Below are 19,723 nucleotides of genomic sequence, written 5' to 3'. Positions count from 1 at the left end.
GGCCTTAAAAACCCAATCAAGAACATTTGAGAGGATGATCATACTCACCAGCTAATATATTCTCAAGTGTTACTCTGTATTTATTGTGCAGGTGATTCAGCTTTTCTGCGACACCAGGAGCTGAACTGTCATTATCTGGAAAACCCCCTCTGTATTCCTGTGCCTTTGTAACAAGGGAGGCATCATCGAGTTCAAGGTGAGCAATCAGTGTCCCAAGTTCAAGAAGGGCGCCAGGTCGTTTCACATAAAACACACAGCCAGCTTCACTTGCTGTGAGTGTCATCACCATTTTCATGACCTAAGAGAGGGGAAAAAGGAGGTTACTGGACATTAATTCGGAAAGAAAAGATATACTAACATTTTAGTGACCTTTTCTGTATATACTCGACATTATATCTTTAATGAATAAAATGAAACTGTCATAACCACCTATTTAGCATGGCTTTTACACACACACACACACACACACACACACACACACACACAGAGAGAGAGAGAGAGAGAGAGAGAGTCATGGTGGTACAAAATGAACAGTTTTCAAAATGCACACCTCTATTTCAGCATACGCTTGTCCTCTGTCCACATGTCCTCCGTCTTCTACAAGAAAAGACAGAAGTTTGCCTGGTGATGGTGAACGCAGAAGGGAAGGGTCTTTCTCCTTTTCAAAAATGCACGTTTGGTTTCCAATAACAATGCGATAGCGATCAACTTCTTCGCGCATGTATGTTGTGTAACTTGAACCATCAATTGAAAGCAAGATGCCTGATCAGACACACAAAATACATTATAAATAAATTCTATTAACATATGCTTATGAAAGATACTTCAACATATTTTTTATTATGTATTGTTTTATTTAACCGCACTGTAACACTGCCACACATATTATATGATCAATAATTAAACACACATTATTAATAATAATAGCAATAATAGTCTATTATCATTGATGATCAACAGGAAAATGAAACACATTCACAAATTAGTAGAAACACTGCTACAAATTACTTTAAACATTATATAACAAACCTCCATCAGAAAGCCTATGGACTTCTATTTCCTTAAAGGAGCCATTCATTACAATAAAATAATTATTTGGTCCAGATTTGGTGGCTTGCACCTTGTATTTGTACCCTTCATTTATTAATTCAACATCAACTGTGTTGAACAGAGTATTAGATCCTTGAACTTGCCCCCTGGAAATGAAACCATTACCTGAGCCTGGTACATATTTCTTTGAAAGTTTAATAAGTGAATGCACTCTCTATGGACTATGAAACATTGCATTATGCATATAAAAACATACTTTTTCCTTTCTTACTGTGTAATCTAACAATAAACTAATATTATTTATTTTTTAGTTCAAAATACTGAGTACTTTATGTAAAACAGCAATATGCAAGACTACATACTTCTCCAAAGACGTCTGGAAGTTTTGAAATGCAGTGATGATTGCTCGGTCAGCTATATGAAGAGCACCACAAATTACACCTAGCAAAATATCAGGCTTTTCTGCCTGGATTCGCTCTGCAATGAGAATATCTAGCCATGAAGTGTCTATAGTATTGTTCTGGAAGCTTGATGTCTCTAGCAGCTTGATGAGATACTCAACTGTTGTACGGAAGTCACCCCTGATTGAGAGTTCCTTTAAAGCTATCACAAGATTCCTGAAAAATAACATAATATTTGTACTCCAAAAAGGTAATAGTTTCAGATATTTCTTAGCACATCATTTCAATAAAATAGTTTCATATAGATATACACTAAGTCACAAGGAAGCTACCAAACAAGTCTGTTCGTTGTGTTGTATTTAGGCATTATGTTGTTTATTACAATACTTGCTTACAATTTGTTGGCACCATCTTAGTCATATTTCATCTGTCTACTTTTACCTATTTTCAGGGCCAGAGATCAGTGAACTAAAACATAATTCATGGCCAAATTATGGCAGTTCATGAATGTAAAATTATGTATTAACTTCAACATAAAGAGAGGGGAAGATAGATAGGGGAAAGACAGATGGAGGGTAGAAACTCATCTCTTTTTACCAGCACACTATGTACAATTTTCTCTAGCAGCTGTCCCTGGAATTATTTCCTAAACATTTCACTGTGTCTTTTCTAAAACATATCAGATAACACAAAGTAATATTTTGGCCAGTATCGTTCAACATTACATTTTTTAAGTCAAAAAGTTATTATTATTACAAAAATGCACTGTATGAATGCAGGCAATGTTATAGTAGTAATCTGTCTCCCACATTACCCTGTCTTCCACCCTCAAGCTCTTGGGATTTCAAATCTCATCCGATGCTGTCCCCTACAATCAGTCTTTCCTTCTCATACCGTCCCATAAGTCTCCTCTGACTCGGGATCCTGGGTGACTTTTCTAAACTGTATCCCCTTCCCTAAACCTCTCAAGTCCTTTTCCTTCACCCCTCCTCCTTCCCCTTCAACTCTTTCACCAGAAGAAGAAGCCACTGGCTCTGAAAACTTGTGTAAGTTCAATCTTTTGTGTGTGTGTGTTGCCCTGCCGGCACTTGGTGAGTAGATTGTTTTTATCTGTCCATTTACATTATATCGTCAATAAGTCATAATTTTCCCTACAATACTTTAATTAGAAGGGTAGGGGAGGGGCACGACAGGTGATGAAACTGATGAAATTGCAGGATTCCAGTGCTGAAAACAATGTGTACTAATATTGCACCGTGAAACAATAGAATAATGCCTGACAGAAAACAGTCATGGTAAATTTGTGCTCAAGTTTTCAAAACATGAGGCCAGGCCTCAGTCTCCAGAAGGGAGCATATGAAAACAAAATTTTACCTCAGTCAGTATTAACCCAGGGTGCGAACTGGACCTTCACAGAAGCTACAACCCACCTTTAAGATGTCCTTCACAGTCACAGATGTGACATTGGGTTTCTCTAAGGAATTCATTCAAACACAGCAGACTATCCCAGAATCTTACTCTTATACTGTGTCAGCTCACAATATACAGCATATGGTTTTGTGTACAACCAACACAGTATGAAAATCAGTGAAATGTAACTATTAATTTCTAGCACACACCAGTCATTAACCTATGTTACTGAATCACTAGCCTATCATAACTGTCAGCTGAGGGATGAGTGACTATTTTTCATGTCTCAGAGGCCATTGTTTTACGCACAAAACATTATCGTATCCAAAATGTTATTCTTGACACTAATATTATAAATATACAAGACAACAGATACAAATTGAGTTACACTGATAATTCACTTACTCAGAAGTACACTGCAATAATTTGTTTTATACACAGGCAGTCAAACAAAAATAAAACACCCACCACAACAGGACCATGGAATCGTTCCATTTAAAAGTAATCATAACATGCATTCAGACATTTATTCCAATGTTGAGACAAGATAATCAATTCCTGTTTCATAGAACATGGTCATCTGCTGACAGATCTACAACTGCATCCACTCTTGCACTTCAATTCAATTTTCATTATATTTTCAATACTACGAATTACATGTTTTGTGCTTTTATAAATTATGGCCAAAAGCAGTCTTGCTGCTCAGGGTATGTTCCTTGTACCTAGTTATAAAATTCCAATCGGTCATCTGATAGGCCGTTCATGTCAGTATTTTGTAAAACAATGTGACAATGTCTGGAACCTTTATCAATACACTGTTTATGTATACATTCTCCACCAGGGTTTTGACTACCTCTCGTTGCGCCCTGAAATGAGAAATATCCCCCACCCCGCAGCGGTATTCCGAGGTCCACTGAACCTACACAATACACTTGTCCATCCATACACAACCCTTGCTCCCAACCCCTTACCCCGTGGCTCATACCCCTGCAATAGACCTACGTGCAAGATCTGTCCAATACATCCTCCCACCACCACCTACTCCAGTCTGGTCATAAACATCACCTATCCCATCAAAGGCAGGGCTACCTGTGAAACCAGTCATATGATCTACAAGCTATGCTGCAACCTCTGTCCTGGGCATGACAACCAACAAGCTGTCTGTCCACATGAATGGCCACCAATGAACTGTGGCCAAGAAACAAGTGGACCACACAGTTGCTGAGCATGCTGCCGAACATGACATCATTTCAATAACTGCTTCACAGCCTGTGCCATATGGATCCTTCCCACCAACACCAGCTTCTCTGAATTGTGCAGGTGGGAACTTCCCGTGCAATATATCCTAAGTTCCCATAACCCTCCTGGCCTCAACCTTCGTTAGTTATTGTCCTCTCCCATCCAGCCCCTTCTATGTTCCCATTCCAGAACTGCACAGCCCTCATTCCTCCATTGCACGTAGTCTTTGTACTTCTCTCTTTTTAAGTTGTCCCCCCCCCCCCTCCACCTCACCACTCCCTCCGTCTAACCTACCCTCTTTATTTCCCAAAAAGCATGTCCCTGTCTGCCATGCTACCCTACTATCCCTCCCCCCTCCCTGCCTTAGCCTCCTCCTTTTCACCACTCAGTCACCACTCCCATCATCCAATGGTGCTGCTGCTCACAGTGTGGCCTCAGTTGCCTGAGACTGCAGGCGTGTGTGGAGTTGCATTTGCATGTATGTGTGTTTGCCATCTCATTCGGACGAAGGCCTCACTGGCCAAAAGATATTTTTTGTGACAGTCTTTCTGTTGTGCCTAACTGCGACTCAGCGCCTCCACTACATGGGAGTAGCAACTTTCCTTTTCACAAAATTGTTACATTCCATCCTGGATTTTCCATTGTTCAATATCGATGTATTTCATTTTAACTGTATAACCTCTGGAGAGACAATGTGCATGAATACATAATAAACAACTGAAGGTGTCTGTGAAGTTCTGACTGTATGAAGAACTAAGTACGTCTGTCAAGTTTTGAATGTACCATTGGAATTATGTTACAGTCAGATCACAATTGTTAAGTTTGGATGTGCCATTGGAACAATGTACAGTCAAACAGAGATGCAGGTATGTCATAAACAATGTACTGCTCTACTGTAATCTGTGCATACACAATGTTGGATAACTATTTATGTATTTTATGTATTTTAACATTTGGTATTTTATGTTTTATTAATATTGTACCTTCTGATATAACATTGTTTGAAAATAATGCAAGTTTTCAAAAACAGTCACTTAAAAAAAAAGAAGTGTATCCGGGCCACTGAAACATGTCACTTCAAGGTCACTCCCCAAGCACCATAAAGTTGGCAAATATAACTGACAAACATGTGAGGAACGCGAGGTGCTGCGTCATCTGAACCAATAACAGCACTGAACAAAAGCTGTTTCCGGCGTTGATGCTACCACGTTGCTGGCTTCCATGTAAACACTGTATGATAGTGCACAACTGCCTGCTTTTGTGTTGTGTTACTGCCTCCACTACAGTTTCTGTTTACTAAACAACGTCACCAAAACGATATCATTCACCAAGTGCCAATCTGTTGTGCCTGGGAGTGCCATTAAATAGTCAAGCTTTGGAATTGCTATGGAGGATGCACGAGTTTTATGATCAAGATATAAAATTTGTTTCTGTTCATGGGCATGCGTTGGTTCCTGCCGATAAAATTTTAGAGCATACCTCAAAAACTCTAGGACTCTGTCAAAGAACAGTTTATAAAGAAATGATCGCTACTTCAAGACTTACAAAACACTGAAGTAAACAGTGTGGAACGAAGCCCGTAGGAGAAACAGCGTGTTTTTAAATACTCCTGGAAAGAAATAAAAAGCAGCCTCGTCCTGTTACAGATATTGATTCTTTCCAAACCAATTCAATTTGTCAGCACATTTACGGATATTATAGAAGGAAAGAATACCCCACAATAGCTAAATTGCTAATTTTTTAAAAGAAAGTGAACTTTTCTCACAGGGGAAAATGTCTCTTAAGATGGTATTAAAAAGTATGGGCTTCCATTTTAAATAATTAGATGGATGAAAATTTTTGAAAAAGCTCACGTCGTTGCAGCTCGTACCATTTTCTTACACAAAATTCTAGGAAAGGGCATACACTCAGTCATACGGTTAGGCAAAACCTGGGTCAATGCTGGATAACCAGTTGATAAATGCTAAACAGATGATACTCTGAATAGCACCAGTCATCAGCCAACAGGAAGAGGATCCCAATTAATTGTGGCCCATACAGGATCTTCAAACAGCTTTGTGCTTGAAGGACTTTTAGTTTTTCGATCCAGAAAAACCGGTGAATGTCATGAGGATACGAACCAGCCACAGTTTATACAGTGGTTTAAAAATTTGTTGCTCCAGTTTAGTGTTCCGAAAGTGTTTATGATGGACAAGGAAATGCCCATTCTGTGATTTTAGATAAAAATCTCACTTCCAGTGACTGTGAAGTGACTATGGTGCAGTGGTTGCAGGCTAGAGACACTGCTGCAGACATGAGTATGACAAAGCTGTTGGTATACTCGCTCAGAAAACAAAGCCTGTGATGCCCAAATTATGTTGTAGAGGAGTCAAGGCATACATTAGAAGTAACAACAAGACTTTTACTACAACAGAAGTGGAAAGACTGCTAAATGGAGGTCTTGCTACTATAGACGCTACCTCATGGAGGAAGAAAGCAGACCACGTTGCTAAACTCATAAGAGAAACTCACTATAGAAGGATTATAAATGAAAACGAACAATTAATGATTTCTCTTGACGACGACGATGACGATGGTTTCGGCATCGATGCCGATGATAGTGAAGGAGAACTGGATGGAATTGCGCCACTGACATCGTAAACTGGTGGGTGTAAATGCATACAGAATTAATTCTCTCTCTTTGCAATCTAGTAGGTTACTCATGTTTTGCATTATTTCTTTCTACGAGTGTGGATAGCATGTTCTTTGGTATGCTTAGGTTTACATTATTATATGACTTTTTACAGGCACCTATTACGGTAACAATTTGGAATGACTTTTCATAGATATTTTCATTAACTTTGGTTGTTTTTATTTCCCAGTTTCATATACTATCAAACGCTTAGTATCCACTGTTGTTCTCTCCATTGATAGAAAAATGCACTTTGTTATACTTATGTATAAACATTGATTGTAGTTTACATTTACGAAATGTACTTTGGAGCTGTAGGCGTGTGCTGTGGCAGCTACTGCAACCTCACAATCACACTATAGCCAACTCCACACAAGCTGTCGAGTGACTTGTTTCACCAGCCCGGGTATGGTAGTTGAAGAAGAAGAAGAAGAATGGAGGAAAGAAAGAAGGAATGGTGCAACTGTGAAGGTATAATAAACAAGTTAATTGTTTCACTGTACAGTGCAAAAGCTCATAATGCTTACTTACTCCCTGGCTTGCTCTCGATTTTCACCCCATGAGAAGCAATGTCCAAACTGAGAGTCTGCAAATTCATGTAAACCACCAGATGCAGCCACACTGAAGTAGCCCCAGACATTTTTTGAAGATCTGAAGTTAAGTTCTTGTACTGTGCCAGAACTTGGTTTGAAGCCTAAAGAGAAGGGAGAAAAAATATTTCAGATAAAATGTGAACCTTTTCAATAAACCTATTTGGTATTTACATTCCCCAGGCATGGCCTGGAGATTTTTCACCGATCATGTTGCACAACTGAAGACGTAAGTGAATACCGTACAATGAGCAAACAACAATGAAAATAGATTAACTGTAACTACTATACTTTATTCGTCATAAGTGCAACACTAATGCAAACAAACACCCACGTAGCACACTCAATAATTCCAGAATGAGATTTTCACTCTGCAGCGGAGTGTGCACTGATATGAAACTTCCTGGCAGATTAAAACTGTGTTCTGGATCGAGACTCAAACTCGAGACCTTTGCCTTTTGCGGGCAAGTGCTCTACCATCTGAGCTACCCAAGTACGACTCACACCCCGTCCTCACAGCTTTATTTCTGCCAGTACCTCGTCTCCTACCTTCCAAACTTTACAGAAGCCCTCCTGCAAAGGAAAGCTTCTGTAAAATTTGGAAGGTAGGAGGCGAGGTACTGGCAGAAATAAAGCTGTGAGGACGGGGCGTGAGTCGTGCTTTGGTAACTCAGATGGTAGAACACTTGCCCGCGAAAGGCAAAGGCCCTGAGTTTGAGTCTCGGTCCGGCACGCAGTTTTAATCTGCCAGGAAGTTCCACGCTCAATAATTGATTGTTGGATGTAGTGAATGTACACCAAGTCCTCAATGTTTTTGCAGATCACCATGCCAAACGTTTAACATGCACAGTTCTTGTTTCAAATTTTACTCGACAGTTGCTTTCTCTGTCCCACCAGTCATCTTATGTGGTCTTGTCATTAGAAAGTGCTGTGAAAATGTTTGAAGTTGCTTCATATTTTTTAATGAAGGATGGTGCAAAAAATCATTGCAAGGCAAAAAGAAACAGGTTTGCATAAAGAAAAACAGAACACAGGTAAACTGTCTATGCCTGAACAATTGTCTATGCCTGACCAGACCAATAAATGAAAATCATCTATGTTGGGACAGTGAGCCGATTTTGTGAATACAGCTGTGTGGTCAAAGGTGCATGTGTCGGAGCTGGAGGGCTTCATTAACACTGCTGTAATTCGTTCTGAATAATGTAGCATCTGAAATCTCCAGTTGTACACCGGATTCCTCCAATTCTGAGATGGAAGGAGTCGAAAAATTGCCTGAAGTAATATTACAGAATAGATACACAAGCTGGTATCGGTAACTAAAGAATTACTATACCTTCATCAGGGTTCTCACTAGTTATCCGAGCAGCAATTACATGTCCCCAGGGCTGGGGCTTGTGCCGTGGAGTATCAAAATCAATAGGTGAATCGCCCCATGGTGACTCGCCATATAAAAGACGAATGTCTTTGATCCGGTCTAATGGCAAACCCATAGCAATCTGCAAGTGGAAAACCATATTAATATGATATGAAGGTAACATATACCCACAAACAATCCATGAAATTGTGTGACTGTATTGAATTGTTAAGCCAATGTAATAAAAGTACCTGTAACTGAGCTGCAGGAAGATTCACATCTGCCACCATTTCTGTACATGGGTGCTCAACCTGCAGCCTAGGATTCAGTTCTAAGAAGTAGTAGTTGCCGTTTATGTCATAAAGATATTCCACAGTTCCTGCACTTACGTAGCCCACCATTTTTGCAAGTCGCACAGCTGCCTATTGAGAATTACAATAAACACCACATTATTATACACTTTTAGCACATGAGATGAGCCTTTAAACCACATTACTATACACATATACAGAAAATGGCAAGCACGTGAACCTATTAACAATAAATATAAATACCTCAATTTCACTATAAGTGTCGATTACTTTCATCACGAAATTACATTAATGGTAATACATTTTCAATGTACTAAAATAGAATTTGCTCCACTGATTCTGGGAATAATAAGTGGAAAAAGAGAAATGATAGCAAATAATAATAATAATAATAATAATAATAATAAGTAAATAAATAAAAAGGAATTTCAAGGAAATTAAGAACATTAAAGTGATGTTGTTGTTGTGGTCTTCAGTTCTGAGACTGGGTTGATGCAGCTCTCCATGCTACTCTATCCTGTGCAAGCTTCTTCATCTCCCAGTACCTACTGCAACCTACATCCTTCTGAATCTGCTTAGTGTATTCATCTCTTGGTCTCCCTCTACGATTTTTACCCTCCACGCTGCCCTCCAATGCTAAATTTGTGATCCCTTGATGCCTTAAAACATGTCCTACCAACCAATCCCTTCTTCTAGTCAAGTTGTGCCACAAACTTCTCTTCTCCCCAATCCTATTCAATACCTCCTCATTAGTGTTAAAGTGATAAGAAATTGGGAATTTATTCTGATCATTATCTCTCTAAAATTAAAATTTCTCTTCTTCATTTTACAACAAAAAAGAAAATCCAGGCAATAACTAGGCAATTCGAGTACAGGCAAAATTATATAAGATAACACAGAAATATTTGCAGAAGTTGTTGAAACTCAGGAAAATTCAATCAAGGAAACTAATTAACTCAGATTCAAGACATGAGGAAGGATAGCATCAGTCATATTGTTTTTGATCTGTTGCAATAAACAAATTAAGAAAAATTTACTACCGATGTTGCCCTTCTTCCTATCTTGGATCTCATTAAATTGTTCGTGCAGCTTCCTGTTCCTGGTGGAAATAAACATGAAGAAAAATAAATTAAAGAGAGAGAATTGTTGACCAATGCTTAACTTCAGGAGGAAAAATGTGTAGTAAGGTCGATAGTCACACACAAATGTGACACACTACCTAGCTGTAAGAACTAATACTTCCTTCCTTGAGATGGAGAGAGTTATGGGTTGGGGAAGAGTAAAAAGAAAGAGCAAGTGAGTCAGGCCTTAGCATGAGTGTGACCTATCTGTGACTGGCATTAACTCTGAGAACAATTTAGTAAAACATTACTTACTTCAATTAAAATCTTCAGCCATCTTAATTATTAATCCTTAAAATAATTTAGTTCAAGTAAATGAAGTGAGCCAAGAAATTATACCTTTTCCATATCCTCAAACACTTCAGGTTTGGCAATGACCGCAGGAGCCTCTTCAATAATCTTTTGGTGACGCCTCTGTATGGAGCAGTCTCGACCAAAAAGAGAGATTGCATTGCCATACTGATCAGCCAGAAGCTGAACTTCCAGATGCCGTGCACATCGAGCCAGCTTCATAATAAAAATTGGTGATCCTGGAACTTCAGCTTGTACCTAAAACAACCATTTTATTTATAATTCAAATTAGACAATATTTTTTTGCATGGGCATTCAGATAACTTTCACAAATTTCTATTGTTGTACATAAGCAGCATGAAATGCACAGTGACGAAAGGTTAAACATTGTGCTGGCCATCCTGGATGTGGTTACTACGTGGGTAAATACTAGGCTATTTTCCAGGTCCCACCTCAGGTAGACAATTTGCAAACACGTTGTACCACAACTGACCATGCAAATACATCAGAAGCAGACAGAAGGGATAAACAGATTCCTCCATATGTCTAGATGCTTTAGCTTGTGTACAACAGTAAATTTATTAGGATACAGAAGCAAGTCCTTTTTGACAATGTTTCAACATGGCAATCTCTCAATTTCCACTTGTACAGATATCAAATACAGAGATTTGGCCAAACTTTGTTCCAGGCTTTCCTTCATTCGAGCAATGTTTTCTGGTTATTGAACTCTTTGCAGATAGTTATGGCTTTTACTCATCACAGGGTTCACTTCACTTCACGCCACTAAGTTTTGCATTACAGCCTTTTCTGGAGGTTTCATCAAAGAATTTCCAGTCTGTAACTCTCTTGCAAACACTTCCACATGTGTGTCTGCATACCACTTGATAAATAACACATGCTACTTTAACTTCTGCTCCTTTCATTCACTCAAACATAATGACATAGCAAAATACTCGGGACAGAGCAGGCAGAAGATGCATATGTGCAAACATGCGGCAGCCCAACTGATATGGTCTCACTGATTTTCTATCAAACTCAAGTTTCCAATGTTTTTTGTAACGGGCAGCTCTCCTGTTCATTAAGAATAGGGGCAATTCTACATCAGTCTTATTAGTACACAGTCCAGTCATATTATGTGACCACCACTTATGTTCGATGTCAACAAGCAATAACCACTTGCAGACAGCAGGTGGTAGCACTAGCATGGGAGGTTACCTGAAGCACATCAGAGAAACACGGAAAACAGTGCAGTAGTTGTAATGCAGAACGGAGTGATTTAGCAATATCACTGACATCCAAAAAGGGTGTGATCATTGGCTTTCAAACCAAGGGTGCAAGTATTCCCGAAACAGCTAAGTTTGTAAACTCTTCGCATGCTGCTGTGGTTGAAATGCACCGTTCATGGCAAAAAGGCATGATCCAAAACTAGTGCATGCATGCACACATTCATGCATATTGCTGTTCACTGGCGATGAATTCAACTGGACCTCCACTCAGTGGCAATGGCCTCTTCAGATGAATCACATTTTATGCTCCTTCGGGTAGGTGGCTGCTGGAGTGAACGGCATGAAACATCTGAAAGCAAACTCCCTACAACAACTGTCAGAAGGGTCCAGGCCATAGGAAGGAGGATTATGGTCTGAGGGATGTTTTGTAGCATTCCCTGGGTGATCTCGTCATTCTGGAAGACACAACTGATCAACACACACACACACACACACATGAATCTAACCTTGGAGACCAGTTCCGCCCCTACATGCAGGTTGTTTTTTCCTTGACATGATGGCATCTACCAGCATGACACTGCAATGTGTTGCACAGTTCACAGTGTACGAGTGTGGTTCAAAGAGCAGTAGGATGGAGTTTACTGCACCCCCGAGCCACCAAACTCCCCAGAGTTAAATCTAATAGAAAATCAGTGAGACCATATCAATTGGGCTGTTCTTGCCATGGACCCTCAATTGAGAAACCTAATGCAGCTGGCTACAGTGCTGGAGTCGGCATGGCTCCACATCCCTGTCAGCACCTTCGGGAACCTCATCAACTCTCTTCCTGCGTTTCTCGCAGTGGTCTGCGCAGCAAAAGGCAGTTATTCAGGCTTCTGACAAGTGGTCACATTAATGTGACTGGACCATGTATTTTCCAGGCCACTTTTATTTTCCCACCCTGTATTTGCTAATCATACAAATTGTCCTGTGTTTTCTTTTAGAAATGGACACATAAGCGAACTCAATCCAAAGAAAGAAGTAACATGTTTTTACTGTTTTATTTTTATTTGTACCCGAAAAATATCGATTTAAAAAAGCCTCTGATTCAACAGCATGCAAGTAATCTGCTGACTAAAATTATAAGAAAAATATCAGAAAATACTTCTTGCAGCCCATAAATCAATAGTTTTGCTTATACTGCTTCACTTACCTGCAAGCACCTGTACGCATAATGTTAGACACTCTCTCTCTTAGGTCTCACGTACTGAAGGCGAAAACTTAGCCGTACAATAAAGGTGTCATTAACTCACCTGTCTAAAAAGATTTGGAAACTCTTCAGTATTTTCTGCTTTGCGGATTCCTTTGCCGCCACCTCCTTCACTTGCTTTTATCATCACAGGAAAGCCAATCCTCTGAGCTGCCTGTAACCCATCTTCTATTGTACTCACACAACCTTTCTTATACAGTTCTGATGAGATTTTTATCTTCTTTCCACCATATTGTGCTTTCAGCTCTAACAAAAAAGTAGTATTCTTTATAATACAAAGACACATCCTTCAATAAATCATCATTTATTAACTAAATGTTTCATTTTTTTTTTTTTTTTTTTTTTGAGGAATTGCAAAAGATATCCAATTAGTATATATACTTTTGGCAACAAAAAAGTAATACTAAATAGGGGATTACATAATGCCCACTAGTAGTTTTAAAACAGCTATACATTAAAATAGTCCTTGTGCAAGTATAGATGCCCTACAAGCACCCTGACATAATTAGAAGGGAAGCACTTTTTTCTGTATTTGCAACCACAAGTGAGATCAGATAATATGTGGATGATATTCAAAATTTCAATAAAGATACTTCCTAAGTAAGATCTGTAGGGAAATAATACTAAAACCTGTTAGTGAATAATAAATTGTCTCACTTTATTTTGCAAGAAGATTAGTAATTATGTCACACCAACTGTATCAAGAAACAAGAGCAAATACTGAAGGCAGATACATAGCCCCCTCCAGGATTTAAACAATTAATATCTCAGTTCAACCCATGATCTGCCATACCTTGTCAGTACATGAAATCCTGTGACGCCAGTGGATCATTCAATTCCATATAACCATGAAAAGTGTTTAACAGCATAAGTGATAACCCCACCAGATTTTCAGTATGCTTGGATAACACAGTTGCCACTCTGAATTAAACAGAACATAGTCAAATACTATTAATCTAGGTATCTGAGATCATGAAGGGATGAGGTTTAGATTGCTTGTAAATAATAAAAGAAATACACTCCTGGAAATTGAAATAAGAACACCGTGAATTCATTGTCCCAGGAAGGGGAAACTTTATTGACACATTCCTGGGGTCAGATACATCACATGATCACACTGACAGAACCACAGGCACATAGACACAGGCAACAGAGCATGCACAATGTCGGCACTAGTACAGTGTATATCCACCTTTCGCAGCAATGCAGGCTGCTATTCTCCCATGGAGACGATCGTAGAGATGCTGGATGTAGTCCTGTGGAACGGCTTGCCATGCCATTTCCACCTGGCGCCTCAGTTGGACCAGCGTTCGTGCTGGACGTGCAGACCGCGTGAGGCGACGCTTCATCCAGTCCCAAACATGCTCAATGGGGGACAGATCCGGAGATCTTGCTGGCCAGGGTAGTTGACTTACACCTTCTAGAGCACGTTGGGTGGCACGGGATACATGCGGACGTGCATTGTCCTGTTGGAACAGCAAGTTCCCTTGCCGGTCTAGGAATGGTAGAACGATGGGTTCGATGACGGTTTGGATGTATCGTGCACTATTCAGTGTCCCCTCGACGATCACCAGTGGTGTATGGCCAGTGTAGGAGATCGCTCCCCACACCATGATGCCGGGTGTTGGCCCTGTGTGCCTCGGTCGTATGCAGTCCTGATTGTGGCGCTCACCTGCACGGCGCCAAACACGCATACGACCATCATTGGCACCAAGGCAGAAGCGACTCTCATCGCTGAAGACGACACGTCTCCATTCATCCCTCCATTCACGCCTGTCGCGACACCACTGGAGGCAGGCTGCACGATGTTGGGGCGTGAGCGGAAGACGGCCTAACGGTGTGTGGGACCGTAGCCCAGCTTCATGGAGACGGTTGCGAATGGTCCTCGCCGATACCCCAGGAGCAACAGTGTCCCTAATTTGCTGGGAAGTGGCGGTGCGGTCCCCTACGGCACTGCGTAGGATCCTACGGTCTTGGCGTGCATCCGTGCGTCGCTGCCGTCCGGTCCCAGGTCGACGGGCACATGCACCTTCCGCCGACCACTGGCGACAACATCGATGTACTGTGGAGACCTCACGCCCCACGTGTTGAGCAATTCGGCGGTACGTCCACCCGGCCTCCCGCATGCCCACTATACGCCCTCGCTCAAAGTCCGTCAACTGCACATACGGTTCACGTCCACGCTGTCGCGGCATGCTACCAGTGTTAAAGACTGCGATGGAGCTCCGTATGCCACGGCAAACTGGCTGACACTGACGGCGGCGGTGCACAAATGCTGCGCAGCTAGCGCCATTCGACGGCCAACACCGCGGTTCCTGGTGTGTCCGCTGTGCCGTGCGTGTGATCATTGCTTGTACAGCCCTCTCGCAGTGTCCGGAGCAAGTATGGTGGGTCTGACACACCGGTGTCAATGTGTTCTTTTTTCCATTTCCAGGAGTGTAGCTACTGAACATGGGAGTCTAATCCAAACAATTAATCATCACAAATTAAGTCAGCTAAAAAGCAGAGCAAACTTTATAAACCAGAATAAACTACTGACACTGCGGGTTATGAAAGCAAATGAGTCAGCAACACAATTTTTAATCATCTTAATGGACACCTTTAATGAAATTTGTTATATATATTATAAGAAAGCAGAAACATCCCACTAAACCTAAAAGACTGTGCAAGTGATATATATCACAACTAAATAATGTGAGAATCCTGATACAACTTTGATATGACAGGTCACGATGTAATCCAACATGGGACGTCATTGAAACAGGAGTAAACTGCCAAAAGAAAGCCAATCCCACTAGATTAATTAGACTAACATTTTGCTAAACCTCTTTCAGGACTCAACTAATAGGAAGATGTGAATAAAGTTGAAGCACTATAGACAATAAAACAAATGATAGTTTTAGCTGAACTAACGTAACTAGTAGACAAATCAGTGACCCCTCAGACCAACTCAAGAGTTGAAGATTATTACACTATCTCAAACTTTGTAACTGAAAAATACGAGAAGAAATCTTAATGCCATTGACAAATATCATACACAAGATGCCATACGAAAGTGTCTACACAGAATGCTTGAAAATCGCTACAGTTAAACCTATTTATAAAAATGACACCATATAATTAACAACTAATCTCAATTTTCCCCATTTCTAAGATGACTGAAAATTGTATGCAACAAAAGTTTAGCCAGCATTGTGAACACAATAACTTAATCAGATTTGAACAGAACGGCCTCAGGCCTGGCTCTCTACTGTTAAAGCAGTTGAAAATATTATTGCAAAAGTGTATAACTGCTCTGAGAATTAGGCAATTAGTTCTGCAACGCAATTTGATTTGATCATAGCCCCTGACACAGTCTCTCATAACACACAAATTAAAAACCTGCAACACTGCAGTCTTACGCAAGTGATAGCAAGCAGACAGTCTGAGTACACAATCAAAAATCACACAGTCGTCTAATCACAAAAGGAGTGCCTCACAGCTCAGTTCTTGGACCCTTTTTATTTTATCATATTTCATGACTGAGCTCCCCACACCACTGCCTTGTGGAACACTGCTGTACACATATGATAAACTAATTGCACAAGACAGTAGTGTGGAGTGGCCACAACTTAAAGAAACAACAGCAATATGCATACACACAGCACATAGTTTAAGCAAAATGCACTGTATATAAATGATACAAAAACTGAAGACAAATTGTTCAATTTAAATGTTCTGAAACAGGACATGACCAAGGACTTACATGGGAAACTCAGACAGACAAACTGTGCAACAGATTCTCTCAGGTAGCATTTGTTCTTTAACAAATTCCCATAAAGTTCCCATACAGTTTGTCTGAATAAATTCAAAAATAAGACTGGAAAATGGATTAAAAGTATTAAAAGTAGATAATACCATAGAATGAAAGAAAATGCAATAGTGTACATATGCAATGTCAAGCAAGTCAATGTGTGATGTAGATGTAATGTATAAAGTCATGTGTGTGAACATAATAAATAGTATTGCTGTAATTATCTGAAATATGGTAACATAATGTGCAAATCTAATGTATGAAGTATTTCTGCAGTTCTAGTTGCAATGACATGTAGACTGCATGGAAAATGCTCAAAGATTAATAATCTATTCTATTCCATTCTTGAATATTGGATGAAGATTCAGTAACAGATATATTAAATTGTAATGTTGATTTTCATAGGCCCTGCCACCATAAATATATGCTATTAATGTAACTTCGGAGAAAAAATTTATTTAGCTGGCACCACCAAGTTTGGGAAACCACACTAGTTTCTGTGATTCAAATTCATATGTTAAAATGTGCTTAGACCAGAATTTACAAAGACACAAATTTAATGTCTTCTGCAAATTTTCAAATTTAAAGCATATTGCTGGTACGCAACGAAAACCTAGGTAACTCCATCTGCCTGTGAAAACCTTATACTTCCAGTAATCAGTAGCTCTGTTTTATAAAGGGAGATTTGAAAGTGCATGGATTTCACTAATGTGTCAAAAGTAGGCATCTAATACATAGCTGCACATGTAGCACTTTATCTGTATCACTTTATGTATTTTTTTGGAAATCATTTTTGGTTCTCCTGTAAAATTTAGCAAAATGGAGTTATGTAAAATTCAGCAAAATGGAGTTATGTAAAATTTAGCAAAATGGAGTTACGAAGTTTTCATTTAATCAATATGACACAACAAAGAGAACATCTTGCAATGACAAGTTTCCTTCGAAGAACTTCAGCATCCGAGTTGGTACATAGCTACACTTTTAATGTTGGTGGGGGGGGGGGAGTACAAATAAAAGACAATGAGCATGACTGCAGGAACAACAGTACACTGATTTGTACTGAATGGTGATACGTGGGAGATTTTTGAGATTTTCTTGACCTTCTCCCCTCCCCCAACTTACATTATAGCACATGATAAAAGTATGATGTCAAACAGCAGAATGGCAATTATGTTCTAAAAAGACATTTAGAGTTCTATTGCTGAATTCTGTATAGCAATCTGCTACCTATGAAGTATCAGAATCCTGTGGGACCACCACGAATTGAATCTAAAGAAAATTGTGCAGGAACAGCATGTAATGCAAGTTATTTGTTTTGTACAGATGGGTAAAAGTTTGGAAACAAAGCCAGGACAGACATAACAGTGCATTATTTAGCTATGATGAACTTCAAGCATGTATTTCTAAATTACCTTATCAACTGAGACAAGCATACAGTGTACACACACATTTGTACGGAAATATCAAGTGAAAATACAATTAATAAAATGGCAGAGTCTCCCAGGAAGTGTGTACCATTTGCAAGAACTTTATGTGACATGGAAGAAAAGTTGTAAATAAACTCAATTACATGACTGTTTTCATGGTAAACTCTACTCTTTCATTAAGAAAAAAAAATGGCAACAGCTTCCGTATTTGATGTACTTGCAAAGCACTTGAACAACTGGGAAGAAAGCTGCAAATTGGTTTAAATCAAACTAGAATAGTTTGTTATGAAGGTAGCCAAAGTACTTCTCCAACATTAGCGTTTACTGAAATGATCAAGACATCTCTGGTAAATGTGACTGAACGGAATACAAATTGATTCCTATTTCTATAATCTAATAATGTTGTAGTGACACAGTGTCAAGAGTACCCGACAGGAATGTAAGTGGAAATTTTTACACGTAAGCAAGTCCTGGAGTTTGGAGACAAGTGAATGACTAAATTTGCAAAATACTATTAACAACATTAAAACATTACAAAATACCATGAATATGTTGTTTAACAACATTGCTGTTGAACCTGTTGTTGAGGTTATGAATAAAATTAAACGTCTCTCATTCAAGAAGCAGAGAGTAAGGACGAACTACACTAAACAAAATTAAAAGCAGCGAACATGAAAAAAGTGTCAAAATGGTAGGACTACCGAAGCAGTAGTGCAGAAGTTTTCCCAAAGTGTACAATATTTTCCCCATTTTTCAAGCTGGTAGACAAATTTAGAACTCACAATCATTAGTTATAAACATTAAGACAGCTCACTTATTCATGTTCTGCCTTACAAATATTACATTTCTATATCTAGTAGAACATAAGTGAAAAGTTCAGACAAGAACAGAATAGAAGCTCTTGAAATGTGGTGCTACATAAGGAAGTTGAGATTATATGGATACATCAAATAACTAATGAGGAGGCACTGAGAGGAATTAGGCCAAAAAGAAATATATGGCACAACTTGACTGAAAGAAACCATCAATAGATAAGAAACAACCTAAGCAAGGAATCATCCATCTGATAATTGAGAGAACTTTGGGGGGGATTTGTAGAGTGAGACCAAGGGATTAATACAGTCCAGATTCAAATGGATGTAGGTTAACAACATAACGAAAAGATAGATTGCTACTTACCATAAAGATCACACATTATGTTGCAGGCAGGCGCAACAAAAAGACACTTACACATTAGCTTTCAGCCACAGCCTTCATCAGTAAAGAAATCTCACTCACTCACACACACACACACACACACACACACACACACACACACACACACACACACACACACACACACACACGTTCATACAAGCAGGCACACCTCACGCACACAACTGCCATCTCTGGCAGCTCGGACTAGAATGCAACTGTCACACAGAATGGAAGTAGCAATCTGGAGATAGCACGGAAGGGGAAGGGATAGCAGGGCCTGAGGGGGGGGGGGGGGGGGGGGGAAGAGCACTATCTGGTGGAGTGTGCAGGGACTAGACTGCAAACAGCTACAGTGTCGCATGATTGTGGGGCAGAGAGGTAGAAAAAAAAGGG

At 39.7% G+C, this 19,723-nt stretch overlaps 1 protein-coding gene across 3 annotated transcripts in view; it reads right to left on the bottom strand.

Annotated features, from left to right (window-relative positions):
- LOC126203465 (acetyl-CoA carboxylase) overlaps positions 1–19,723 on the bottom strand; it is a 440,754-nt gene that overhangs the window by 130,898 nt on the left and 290,133 nt on the right. For all 3 annotated transcript variants that reach the window (XM_049937783.1, XM_049937782.1, XM_049937781.1), the window contains 9 exons: positions 12,957–13,159; positions 10,487–10,696; positions 8,967–9,137; positions 8,695–8,857; positions 7,303–7,465; positions 1,413–1,667; positions 1,030–1,196; positions 551–762; positions 49–298 (listed from right to left, as the gene is read on the bottom strand). In XM_049937783.1, the coding sequence (XP_049793740.1) occupies positions 49–298; positions 551–762; positions 1,030–1,196; positions 1,413–1,667; positions 7,303–7,465; positions 8,695–8,857; positions 8,967–9,137; positions 10,487–10,696; positions 12,957–13,159 (1,794 nt within the window). The remainder of the gene's footprint in view (positions 1–48; positions 299–550; positions 763–1,029; positions 1,197–1,412; positions 1,668–7,302; positions 7,466–8,694; positions 8,858–8,966; positions 9,138–10,486; positions 10,697–12,956; positions 13,160–19,723) is intronic.

The sequence above is a fragment of the Schistocerca nitens genome, chromosome 9 (assembly GCF_023898315.1).
Source record: "Schistocerca nitens isolate TAMUIC-IGC-003100 chromosome 9, iqSchNite1.1, whole genome shotgun sequence".
Taxonomy (NCBI): Eukaryota; Metazoa; Arthropoda; class Insecta; order Orthoptera; family Acrididae; genus Schistocerca; species Schistocerca nitens.
Note: the sequence above shows the minus strand (reverse complement) of the source record. Positions and strands in the feature narration are given on the sequence as shown.